This window comes from Terrapene carolina, unplaced genomic scaffold (assembly GCF_002925995.2).
Source record: "Terrapene carolina triunguis isolate 2854851 unplaced genomic scaffold, T_m_triunguis-2.0 Scaffold436, whole genome shotgun sequence".
Lineage (NCBI taxonomy): Eukaryota > Metazoa > Chordata > Testudines > Emydidae > Terrapene > Terrapene triunguis.
In genome coordinates this window covers 101,117-114,741 of record NW_020664787.1, presented here as the reverse complement: position 1 = coordinate 114,741, position 13,625 = coordinate 101,117, and the positions used below count along the sequence as shown (strand labels likewise).

Below are 13,625 nucleotides of genomic sequence, written 5' to 3'. Positions count from 1 at the left end.
ATTCAAAATCAGGGGTAGGCAACCTATGGCACGTGTGCCGAAGGCGGCACATGAGCTGATTTTCAGTGGCACTCACACTGCCTGGGTCCTGGCCACTGGTCTGGGAGGCTCTGCATTTTAATTTAATTTTAAATGAAGCTTCTTAAACATTTTAAAAACCTTCTTTACTTTATATACAACAATAGTTTAGTTATATATTATAGACTTCTAGAGAACTTCTAAAAACGTTAAAATGTATTACTGGCACACAAAATCTTAAATTAGAATGAGTAAATGAAGACTCGGCACACCACTTCTGAAAGGTTGCCGACCCCTGTTCTAAATACCACTTTATTAAAGCTTTTCAGAAAATGCAAACCTGAAAACTGTTTTTTTAAATTGTCCCATGCGGGATTCACTTAAAGAACAAAAATCCTTGTGTTTATCAGCCATCATTTAGGTAGATGCTCAAACACTAGACACGCAGACTCTGATGAATTTACATCATTGGTGTCAAGTACCAGGGGGTAGCCGTGTTAGTCTGTATCCACAAAAACAACAAGGAGTCCGGTGGCACTCATTGGGATTGCCATGGCAGTCTGTTCTCATACTCCTGAGATCTCAAAATGGGAAAGCAGAAACAAGTAATCACGTCGCTAGCTAAAGATGATGCAGCAAGGCTACTCCCTTACCCCTGAGTAAATTCTCTTCTCTCTCTATGGTACTCTAGTACTCCAGTCATCTCCTCCAACACTCTTGGAAGACTGATACAGAACTATCTTGCTTAGCTTGAGGTTACGCATGAAGGAGGAAACTTACTGCACTACTTTGAAGGGCATGGAGGGATGGATGGCCTCTCGCCAGTCCCTTCCCTTTCTGTAAGAAGGAAACTTTTAAATCAGCTACAAAACTAAACAAGAATCTCATAACCCAGCATTTCTGAAACTGAGCCTGCAGACCCCTGGGGGTCCGCGAGGGTACTCCAGGGGGTCCGCGAGTCATGTCCGGGGCTGCTGGCCCTGCTGATCAACTCCTCCCCCTCCATCCCAGGCCCTCCTGCACGCTGCAGAACAGCTGTTCAGCGGTGTGCAGGAGGGCCTGGGAGGAAGGGGGAAGAGTGGGGACCAGGTGTGCTTTAGGGAGGGGTGGAAAGAGGTGGGGAAGAAGAGGGGTGGGAGTGGGGCAGGGCTGTAGCCATGAGTGGGCCTAGGTGGGCCATGGCCAACCCACTACCCCTCCTGGCCCCCCCCCCCCCCCCCCCCCCCCCCAGCCCTGGCTGTGCTCTGGCCCATGTGCTTGTCCCACTCTGCCCGCCCGGTGCTCCTTCCAGGGCCAGGTGGAGTGGGGCAAGGCCCCGCGCCCCAACCCTGCTCTCAGACTGGAGTGCCGGTGGGGTGGTTGGAGTGGGGCAAGCCCCCGCGCTCCCACCCCGCTCCTTGGCAGGAGCGCCAGGCAGGTAGACCAGGTTGGGGCACGAGAGTGCCCATTTTTCCGGGGCCCCGGGTTGGCCTAGTAGCTAATCCGCCACTTGGAGGAGGGTGAATGAGCGGGTGACCGGTGGCAATAGAGGAGATAATAAAAAATGGTAGGCCCGCTGCCTGGGGGAACCAGGCCCAACATGGGGTGGTATGACCTGGAAGGGAGCCGGGAGCCATACGCGCTGGAGAGCAGCGTTTCCTCCCAGAGCTGGGTGCGTGCCCGGGACCCTGGGGAGCCTCTGGCCAGAAGGTCCATCCATGGCCCCCCACAAGCCTGGCTGCAGGGGTGCAGGAAGGCCGCCTTCCCAGGCCCCCCGTAATTGCCCACCCAAATATCCCATGCTGGCTATGCCACTGTGGTGGGGCCTTGGGGGAAGCGGTGGAGTGGGGTGGGGTCTGGGGCCGAGTGGTGGGTTTGGGGATCTGTGGAAAATTTTAAATAAAAATGGGGGTCCTCGGCTTGCTAAAGTTTGAGAACCGCTGCCTTAATTGAAGGGGCAGAGATGTATTTTCTCCCAAGAGTTAATAAAAACAAACACAGAACAGAGTATTGGGGAATCTGAATGAAAATCACTTCCCCTCAATAATTAGGTTTCCCTTGCTTGGTGTCTCCAATATCATTGTCCTATAAATCCTTGCATTTTCCTTAGAGTAAAAACAGACAAGACCTACATTTCTAATGGAAAAAAAACAAACACACAGGGAAAATAAACTTGAAAACAAACAAATACACTTTCAGACTTTCTTTGTGAATATTTTAAAGAAGCAAAAAAAAAAAAAGGGGGGGGGGTTAAAATTGAATTTTTTTTTTTTTTTTTTTCTTTTCAGGTCACCTTTCATACTCTCCCTGTTTTTGGAATAGGTGGTTAATTTGTCCCAATATCCTGAAATTTAGTTTTATTTTTTATTTTGCAGAAGATGAAAAAGCTAAACGTGAAGTTTCATCTTGGACTGTGGAAGGTGACATTAACACAGATCCCTGGGCTGGTTATCGATATACTGGTAAACTCAGGCCACATTATCCCCTAGTAAGTGGCTACGTTATTTATTACAAGTGGCAGAAATAATATCTGATTTTTTTTTCAGATGCTTTCAGCAATGAAGTCCAAGAAGGGAAAGTCCTTGGCAATTGAGTCATTCAGAGAAAATGGTTTTGTGTTTTTGTGTGTGTGAGAGATATTTTTTAAGACTACTTAGTATGATCTTTCCATTCATGGATGTCTGGTATGGGACATTTTATGGTGAAAAACAGGAAGGAGTAAATCATAAGGAATGCATGAGTTAAAATAATATTAGAGGCTGGAAATTAGTCCCACTGCAGGAGAGTAAGGGGAGGAAGGAGAATAATTAAAAAATTCTCAAATAAACAAAACTTAAGTTTGTTGGAAATTTGTGAAACTATATTGGGGTAGATTTTCGAACTTATGGATCTAAATCCCATTCAAAGTTATGGATTTATGATGTATCCGAGCTGTTTGCTCCTGTAGCAGTATTGCTGCCAACAGCACACTGTTGTTCTCATGGCTACAAAGCATTAAAAAATTAAGCTCCTGATCTTGCAAAAACTTGTATACGTGTTTGACTTTATGCAGTGAGTAGTCTCATCTAAGTTGATGGGACTACTCATGGTGTGTGAAGTTGCGCTTGAGTGTAATGGTGGGTCTACATGAGAAAGATACACTGGCTTAATTTTAATCAGTTTAAAAACTGGTTTAGTGAAACAAAACGTTGCGTAGGCACTCATATTTTTGGTTTGAGTGGCTTATTTTGGTTTAGCTTAAATTGGTAATGAATCAATTTACACTTAATCTAAGGCTACGTCTTCACTACCCGCCGATCCGGCGGGTAGCAATCGGTTTATCGGGGATCGACTTACCGCGTCTCGTGAGGACGCGGTAAAATCGATCCCTGATCGCTCTGCCGTCGACTCCGGAAATCCACCTCGACAAGAGGCGGTAGCGGAGTCGGCGGCAGCGCGGCAGCAGTCGGCTTTCCCCCGTCCTCACCGCCAGGTAAGCCGACCTAAAATACGCAACTTCAGCTACGGTATTCACGTAGCTGAAGTTGCGTATCTTAGGTCGGAACCCCGCTGTAGTGTAGACCTAGCCTATATAGGCCATTCTTGAACTGAAATAAGATGGTCTACGCAGGATTTTGTGCTGGTTTTACTAAATCCTTTAAAAACACACCTTTAGTTAAACTGGTGAAAATTTGTGGGTAGGCAAGGCCTAAGTCTTTGCAGGATTGGAGCCTAAACTATGGAAAGGACAGAAGAAACAAATACTCTAAAATACATTACAGTTTATATCCAGGTGTGGTGGCCTAGCAGGATTTTATTTGTGCAGCTGTCTATCTAATTTACTTGTAGTGTAGCCTGCATCACCAAAGTATCCTCTTGATGTTTTTCTCAATGTACTGCAGATAGGTAGATCAGCCCAGTTGGGCCTGATCCATCCCAGATCCTGTGCATTTATTGTGATGGGGAAATGGGGAATATTGATTCTACCACTAGCCATCCCAACACTGCATTACCAAAGTCAGATCCTTGCCTTCTTGGCCACTTGCTGCTGGAAGATTGAATGGAGTGAAACCCCACTAAAGAGTGATAAGAAATGGGATGTTATTTAAACAAAATAGTAAAATCTCACTAATTCGTACTGCTAACTGGAGGATCCATCTGCAGTTAGTGAATTTTGCAAGTTGGAGTAAGTGAACAAACACTGTGAAACAGCCGGGATAACACCTCCCAAAATCGACATGTGAAGTGTGATTTTTATGAAGGCTACTAAAGGTTGTGTAGTATTAAAAGCAATGCGGATGTAGTAATAGACTTCGGAAGAGTGCTTTACTGCTAAATCTTTGCTGAAAAATGAGTGGAGAGAGAGATTTGTGTGTGTGTAAACTATAGGACCTGGGGATTAGCAATGAGTATCATTTGCCAGGTTTAATTGTATTAAGTTTTATGTATGGGCTTTGCTTGTTTTTATGACTATAAGTGCTTTTACAATCTAACTAGCTTTGACTGTGATTCATTTAGATGCCAACGAGGCCTGTGCCAAGTTATATTCAGAGACCAGATTATGCTGATCACCCACTAGGTAATTTGAAATGCATCACAATTTAAAATTTTTACTTTTGTTGATTTAGGCTGCACGTATTCTTAAAACTTCTTATAACGAAGTAACGGGAGAGAGGAATTTGTCTTGAACAGTCCTTTCATGACAAAATCCTTTGAGCAATACGGTTGCATGTGTTTCATAGATACTCCAGAACTTGTAGTGAGTTGTCATCCACAGGTGCATTTGGAACTCTGTTCTCTCAAAATACAGCACTAGGTCTGTGCCTTATTGAATAACAAAGTACATGTAACCAGGGTTATTTCAAAAGTTGACTCACATGACTAATTCCATAAAACTATCCCCAGTGACATAAGGATCCCTGTTGCAAATGTACTGGAAAATGGTCTATAGATATTTTTGCTTGACTTGTTTTTTTCAACAGCAATCATTGGAGAAGACACTTGGCATTTTAGTGCCAGGCTCTTACTTAGGGAGAGAAAGAGTCTTCAAAACCTATTTGGTTCTTCAATTATTTTGATCCTTCTTCTTTTTTACATTGGGAAATGTTAATAAGTTAATGTTAGACAATAAAGAAAAAGGTTACTCAGAATTCATTTTTAAACCTTAGACAAACTTAAATTATTTGTTATTAAACTAAATATCAAAATAATACAAAGTATTGATTTTGATAGTCATTATTTATTTTTAACTGAAATTATAAAATGGTGATGTTGCACAAAGCCACAATGGGAATAAGGTGAACACTTTTCCATCGGACGGGTACAGCAATTTTTACAGCAATGTTAGCTACTATCACAAGCCTTTGTAATGTTCTCTGCCTCCTGTAGAAAATTATTCATTCAACTACTTTGTAACCAGTTCTTCAATCACATGCAAACATATAGCCTTAGCTCCACCCTTTGCAATATTACTATATTTTACCAATAGACAGAAAGGTCTGTTTCCTTAAAACATCTGATGTTGGAGTTAAAATTGTGTGTTTGAGCAAGACTTTGAGTAATTGGCTGTGGGTATTATGGGGGATTGTATGCTGGAAATGGATGAGAGTTTGGTGTGGAGGTGAGGACCTGGGGAGTTTGTGTGGGAAAGCATGTGAATTGAGGTTGGTCAGATGTTAATGTTGCCTTGACTGGTGAGTTTATTGTCAGTGTGTTTGTTGAAAAGAGGTACGTTTGTATTACCTTAAGTACTTTGAGAGGGGGGTGTGTGTGTGTGTAAAAATTGACCCTAAATATAATCCAATTTTTTTTTTTAAGGCATGTCTGAATCAGAACAGGCACTTAAAGGAACTTCTCAAATAAAAATCCTCTCATCTGAAGATATAGAAGGGATGCGATTAGTGTGTAGGGTGAGTTTGTTTTACAGAATGTGTATGCTCTCCATAAATCTAGAGAACTCATGATTTTACTAGTTTATGACAATTCACCTTAAGGGTATGAACTTTGAAAGTGCAGTTATACTCTGAAAAGTGACTGACTAAAATTGGCATGCGTCTGCCTCCGTTTCTCTCCCAGCAACTCCAGATCAAATTTGCTTATTTGCAAGTGAAAAGATAATTTTTCTACCTGTCACCACTGCAAAATCAACCTGAGATCTGAAAGTCAATCTGGCTATTTTCTGGCTGTGATATATCCAGTAACAAAGATAATGTTTAAAATTAAATATACACAAGTTAAGAGGGAAGGTACTGCACATCTGTGGTCCGGCATGAGTTATGAGGGATTACAGGTATCAGTTACAAGGATCACGAGATACATACATATCAGACCCAGATTGGGGTGCGGTAGTTTTTAGAGCGTCAGTGGATAAGTGGGCTCGGGTACACTACCCATGGAATGTATAAAGAGTCCAAGTCAGTATCAGTGTCGCGAATAAGTACATGGGTGGGGTGCGTTCCTTGGTTCGACAGGGAAAGAAGTGGGTTATTTCCCTGGGAACAAAATATGGGAACTTAGCCAATAATTCTGTTGATAATGTATAAGTGAGAACAGAATTCCACCCCCCCCCCATAGTTGTTGATGGTGGTGCTAACGGGACTAGCAGCCTCCAAAATAAGTAGATCTGTTGAATAAGAACTTTCTAGTTGTAATTAGTTTCTTGATAATAACTTCCAGGTTTAATTAAGTGGTTTATTTCACTTGGCAGGATTCTATGTCCAATTAATTATAAACAGTGAGTGGGCTTTTCAAAGGTGTCTGAGTGATTTAGAAGTACAAGTCCCATTGATTTCCAAAAGTCCTAATTTTCCCTTTCATCCTAGCACAACTTCCCTAGCACCCTAGTTGTATCCACAGGAGATTGACTGCTCCCCCCTTGGGGGTTACTCAGTGTTCTAGTGACTCAGGCTGTGTATATTTTTGAATAAGTAGTTTCTGATCTCTCACTTACAGCTTGCTAGAGAAGTGTTGGATGTTGCTGCCATGATGGTGAAACCAGGCATAACTACTGAAGAAATAGATCATGCCGTCCATCTAGTAAGGCTACTTTAACATACTTTTGGATTTGTTACGTGCTCTTTTATCCCTTCTGTTTGGTAGGACTGTGTGGTCTGTGTTACTGCCAAAATGTCTATCTGATTTTCTGTATTTCCAAACTACCTTCAATTTCCAGCTTAAAAAAACCTCACACCTTCTCAGTTTAAAGCTACTAGGTAATAGACATTATAACATTTACATAGCAAGAAAGTTACATTTAAAACCCTGAACCCCACCCCAAAAGTAGAGGCTCCAAAGATCCCCTGCCAGGAATCACACTGGGGAGTTTAAGAGAACGAGGATGGAGCTGGCTGTTACGCAGAATCCATGAATATAGCTCATGTTGACCCACTAGCCTCCCCTGCTCTGGAACCAGCTGCCACGTACAATTCAGGCAAATTAAGGCCCAAATCCAGCAAAATACTTGGAGTCTAGTAAGTGCTTTGCTGGATGAGGGCTTAAGTTGTTCTAATTTATTTTGATTTTGTGGTTTTCATAAAGTCCACTTAAGAATTTGTTTATATTGGGGACAGGGTTACTGTGGAGTGTACAACGAGTGCAGCAGTTCCCGCAGATCTTGTAATGTCAGGTGCAATTAGCTGAGGCGGAGGAGCCTTATGTTAGCTACTTTGCTATCTGCATTTAGGGCAGCTGGGCCAAGAGCAAAAGGGAACAACCTGATTTGAGCTGAGAGGAGTGGAGGATGCTGAGCACTCCTGAAGATTCATGTTTAATATGGTTTAACAGGAATGAAACTAACTTACTCTTAAGATTTTCAGTAGGAGCAGCCAGCATGTAAATTGTTAGTGGCAAAAAAAAATGAGTGGCTGGCAAGCCTTGCATAGAACCGACTGATAGCAGTGAATAATGTTAATAACTGTTTTAGGAGCAATTTTATTTTTCCAGAGTTACTTTGTGCTCGTCTAAACTACAAAATTAAGTTGACTTTATCTAATTCGACCTCAAGCCTCCAAATCATAGAATATCAGGGTTGGAAGGGACCTCAGGAGGTCACCTAGTCCAAGCTCCTGCTCAAAGCAGGACCAATCCCCAGACAGATTTTTGCCCCAGATCCCTAATTGGCCCCCTCAAGGATTGAACTCCCAACCCTGGGTTTAGTAGGCCAATGCTCAAACCACTGAGCTATCCCTCCCCCCTTAATTAAGTCGGCTGTGCGTGGGCACACCATGCTCAGTGTTCTGATGGAGTGCGTTCTCACTAGCAGTGCATCATGAGAAGCTATCCCAAAGTGCAACTTGTCACAGTGTGTTTTGGAAAGTTTGTGCAATTCCTCATGGGACCAAAATATTGTTGCGGGGAGAATGGGAACATTGCATTGGCATCCCATGATGCACTGTGCTCCCTCCCTCATATCAATGGCAAACAAAACAGTGGTTTTCGCTCCTTAAAACTGCCACGCGTGTGCCATAACCCCACAAGCATGGAGCCTGCTCAGTTGTGCACTCTTGCTGTGAGCATCTCAAACACCTCGTGCCTTCTGCAGTATTTCCAGAGCCGAAGTAGGGTCCACTACGTGGAACATAGTGGTGTTCTGCAAGCAGCCCTGCTGCAAGCCATTGAAAAAAACAATTCACAGTAGCTGCTTGCAGTCACAGAGCAGCTGCACTCTGAGCACCGTTTCTGGTCCCGTGAAACTAGCACTGACTGGTGGGACTGCATCGTTTTGCAGGTATCAGATGACAAGCAGTGGCTGTAGAACTTTTGAATGCAGAAGGCCACCTTCCAGGAACTTTGTGCTGAGCTTTCCCCTGCCCTGCAGTTCAGCAGCACAAAAATGAGAGCTGCTCTGACAGTGGAGAAGCGAGCGGCAATCGCTATTTGGAAGCTTGCAACGCCAGACAGTTACCAGTCAGTGGGGAATCAATTTGGAGTAGGTAAACCAACCGTGGGAGCTGCTGTGCTCCAAGTGTGCAGGGCCATTAAGCAACTTCTGCTGCGAAGAGTAGTGAGTCTGGGAAATGCGCAGGACATAGTGGATGGTTTTGCCGCGATGGGGTTCCCTAATTGTGGTGGGGCGATAGATATCCCCATCTTGGCACCAGACCACCTTGCCAAAGAGTACATAAATCGAAAGGGATACTTTTCAATGGTGTTGCAAGTGCTGGTGGATCACAGGTTGCAATTCATCGACATCAACATAGAATGGTCGGGAAAGGTTCATGACGCGCTTATCTTTAGGAACTCCGGTCTGTTCAAAAAGCTGCAATCCAGGACTTTCTTTCCAGACCACAACATGAACATTGACAATGTTGAAATGTCTATAGTTATCCTGGGGGACCCCACCTACCCCTTGCTCCCATGGCTCATGACACTATACACCAGCCGTCTGGACAGCATTAAGGAGTGGTTCAACTATAGGCTCAGGAAGTGATGAATGGTGGTTGAATGTGCCTTTGGTCGTTTGAAGGGGCGCTGGAGAAGTCTATTAACAAGGTTGGACCTTAGTGAGGAGAACATCCCCATGATTATAGCTGCCTGCTGTGTGCTCCATGATATCTGTGGAGGAAAAAAAGGGGGAAACTTTTCCGCAGGGGTGGGCAGTTGAGACAGATCTCCTGGGAGCCATTTTTGAGCAGCCAGACACCAGGGCAATAAGAAGAGCACAGCAAGGAGCGCTGCATATCCACGAGGCTTTGAAAAGCCGTTTCAATAATGAGTCACAGTAATGTGAGCTGCTTGTCTGCATTGTGCTTTCTCAAACCTTCACCTGGCTTGTATCACTGTCCCTGTAAAACCAACCCCCCTCCCCCGCCCAAGCCCACTGCTTCTACTCAATAAAGAACAATTATTTCTTGAATCCATTTACTTTATTTAACAAGCATAAGTAAAGAGGGAGAACAGAGGAAAAAAAGGTAACCTTGGGGGAAAAGGGGTTGTAAAGTTGGAATGGGAGAAACATTTTCAACTGTGTAACATAACACCACATTCCAGACTATCAAAGGTCTGTGAATGGGCGCCTTCTGTTCCTTGTACCCTCCCCCTGAGTTAAGTGAAAGGGATAATGGACTTTCTCCCATGCCTCATGGAACGCGTTGGGGAGGGTGATTCTGTGCCAGGCGATGCTGGCTGCCTGTCCACCAGGGTCTGCAGACGGACTCTACCCTCCTGCTTCTGTTCCTGCAGTTCAACCAGACGCCTTAACATGTCTGCTTGGTCCCTCATCATCTGAAGCATCTCATCCTGTGCTGCACGCTCTCAGTCACTGGAAGCTTTCCTGCTCTCCATGTCCATGTCTAACTTCTCAGACAGTGAAATCCTCCACGCTCTCAGCTCTGCGTCAGCTGTCCCAGAGGCGTTCATTATCTTGGTGAACATGTCCTCCGCATTCTTTCTCCTCCTCCTAATCAGCGAAAGTCTGCTTTCAGGTGTTGATGACATGCCGAAAGACACATTTCCAGCTGTCAGTCATGGGGAAAAATAAAGGAGCCATTGAATAAAATGTTTTCAGAGCAAGGCCATTTCCATTTAAAAAAAAAAAACTTATTACACTAGGTGCAAGCCATAACATAATCAGAATCCGTAACCATTCACTGCCCTTTTGCTGCTCCAGACATGGTGAGTAGTGCCCCCCCCCCCCCCCCCCCCCAAGCTCACGGGTGACCGCACTTTTAATGAAGTTTGTGGCAGGCTCATGTCGGGAGCAGACATAGCTAGTCGAACAATGGCCCTTTCCCAAAGCACCATGGGAAGCTGTTTACAAAGGGGCCGGGGGGGAGGGAGAGGGGGAAACTTTTTCACTCCCAAATTGCAGAATCTCTCATGTGGGGCCCCAGTCCCATATCAGCCACTTTAAACTACTTGCTGACCCAGGCCGAGCACAGTAAAGGCACATTAGCAGCAGCTTGGTTTGGTGATCCGGAATGTGTGTGTGTGTGTGGGGGGGGGGGGGGGGGGTCTACATGCCCTCCCCCTCCCCCTTGTAAGAGCACTTTTAATGAGAACTTCCCTAGGTGACCCTATGTGATATCAGTCTCCTGAGGGTAACCGAGGCGGAAAGGAAGGAGATGCTGCAGGTGTCTGGGTATTGTCTCGGTCCTTATGCTGCTAAGCTGTGTACCGCAATGATGTCAGCAGAATTAGTTCAGGAGTTGCGTGGGAAAGTGTCCTACCATGGTGGAAGAAATAAGACTGCCCTGGCCAGAAACCTTCTGCAAAGGATTGCAGAGTACCTCCATGGAAGTTTCCTAGAGATATCCATGGAGGATTCCCAGGCTATCCCAGTCCACATAAACAGTCTTTTCCAGGGGTGACCCTCTGCATAGCTAGAGTGCCCTCTTGTAAGCAGAGAACCACAGCACCTCACTTTTTCTTCACAGTAAACATGCAATACCACTGAATGTGTGTGCCCGCTAAAGTTTAACTGGACTTTGATTGTAACTGTATACTCACCAGAGGTGCCTTCCCCGGCACCACAGTCGGCCACCGTGATGTCCTGCGACCCACAGGGTTCCAGGGTTAAAAATATTTCCTGGCTCTTGGGGAGAATGGATCCACTGCTCACCTATCTCCCATCCTCCTCCTCTTCCTCATCCACCATATCATCCTCCTTGTCCCTAGACTCACACACTGGTGAGGTGTCCACGTTGCTTGTGGGGGTGCTAGTAGGGTCACCCCCGAGAATCGCATGCAGTTCGTTGTAGAACTGGCATGTGTGGGGTTCAGCACCAGAACGACTGTTCGCCTCCCTTGCCTTCTGGTACGCTTGGCGAAGTTTTTATTTTCACACGGCACTGCTGTGTGTCCCTCGTGTAGCCCTTCTCCCCCCATTCCTCAAGCAATCATTGCATAGATGTCAGTGTTTCTTCTGCTGGATCGGACTGCACGACTCTTCTCCCCACACAGCGATGAGATCCACCACCTCCTGTGCAGACCAGGCTGGAGCGCTTTTGGGGCGTGTAGTCTCCATGATCAGCTGTGCTCACGCTGGCATGCTTCCAATGCTGATCAAACAGGAAATGGGAAATCAAAAATTCCTGGGGCTTTAGCAGGGGAGGAGCTGTTTCCTGTGTACCTGGCTGCAGTGAAGCAGAGTTGAGAATGATCTCCAGAGGGCTCACAGATGAGCATTGCGGGACACCACCTGGGGGCCAATTAAGTTGAATTACACAACGCTGCATCTGCACTACCTCGCAGTCGACCCATGAAAATCGAACTTAGTGCTATGCCTCTCCCAGAGGTGGATTACAGAAGTTGAGGTGTCTTAGGTCGGCGTAAAGGACCTGGTAGTGTAGACGCATACATTAACAGGTCGACTTAATGTGGCTTCCTTTGACCTAACTTCTTAGTGTAGACCAGGCCTTTGTGTGTCTGTGTCTGTCTGTATAGAACTTTTAAACTGTTACAGAAAGACAAAAGAAGTTATATAATTTAAAAAAAAAAGTTTTAAAGGCATGGTGCCAACTTAAATTGTGTTCAGCCTTTACTTTCTGTAAAATTGAAATTTTATAAAGTTGTAGACTAGCCAAAATGTTTCCGTTGTTTAAAAAAGCACCCACTCCAAAATAGTTAGCTTTTAAACAAATAAATATTCCCACAAGATATTTAACAACCCAAACATTGCAGCATTGATAACTGGAAGTGAAAATGGCTGTAAACAAAAGAAAATAAATGAAGCTTGTTTCATACTGTCAATATTGAGAGGAAATGCAAAAAATAAAAATAAACAAACTAAACTAAACAGAGAGAGCATGTCAGGAGTCTAAACAAATGGGGGGGCGGGAAGCATTTGAGGAAATATTTTCAAGCATCGCTGCTAATATAGAGAGAATTTAAAATATCAGTCATACTGCAAATCTGTTCTACTCCTTTACGAATGTCTTTGCTAATCTAAAGTGTAATATGTATATATTTTCTAAATCTGTTTTAGGCCTGCATTGCAAGGAACTGCTATCCTTCCCCGCTGAATTATTATAATTTCCCTAAGTCATGCTGTACGTCAGTGAATGAAGTGATCTGCCATGGAATTCCTGACAGGCGGCCATTGCAAGAGGGTGATATTGTTAATGGTAGGTGATGTAAAAGTCAAACCTTTCAACAGCTCTGCTTGCATCTAGTCTTTACAGCTGAAACACTCAGTGGGGCAAAGTTTTGATTTAGGATGGCGCATCATGGTTGGAAGTTATTTCTTCAAGCATGTTTTATTTTTCTTTACTCATTAGTTAGCTTTTTTTGTTACATTTAGCAACTACATATCCAAATTCATGGATTGAGTAAAATTTAAACTAATTAGAGTTGGACAAAAGACCAATTTTAACAGCTTTTTAATTATCATAGTTTATTATTATTTATTTATTTATTGATTGTGATAGTGCCCAGGAGCCCCAGTCATGGATCAGAAACCTATTGTGCTAGGCACTGTACAAACACAGAACAAAATGATGGTACATTGACTGTTTTAATGGTAGAAATTATTATCCTTGATTAGTTTGGGATAAATTGTTAGTAGGATGGTTTTTGATCATAGTTATTATCATGTTATGTCTACTGTATAGCATCCTAGTGGCTCAGGGTTTTTATAGAGAGACAAAATGGCAAGTCCTTTCCCAGAGGAGCTTGCAGTCTAAGTGCAGTATTATTTTTGATTGTGGTGTTCT

At 44.1% G+C, this 13,625-nt stretch overlaps 1 protein-coding gene across 1 annotated transcript in view; it reads left to right on the top strand.

The window, feature by feature from the left end:
- The window catches only part of METAP1 (methionyl aminopeptidase 1), a 39,473-nt gene that overhangs the window by 15,243 nt on the left and 10,605 nt on the right, over positions 1-13,625 (top strand). Inside the window, exons 3-7 of the mRNA XM_024212842.3 lie at positions 2,373-2,485; positions 4,495-4,555; positions 5,794-5,885; positions 6,928-7,011; positions 12,899-13,037. Of these exons, the coding sequence (XP_024068610.1) occupies positions 2,373-2,485; positions 4,495-4,555; positions 5,794-5,885; positions 6,928-7,011; positions 12,899-13,037 (489 nt within the window). The remainder of the gene's footprint in view (positions 1-2,372; positions 2,486-4,494; positions 4,556-5,793; positions 5,886-6,927; positions 7,012-12,898; positions 13,038-13,625) is intronic.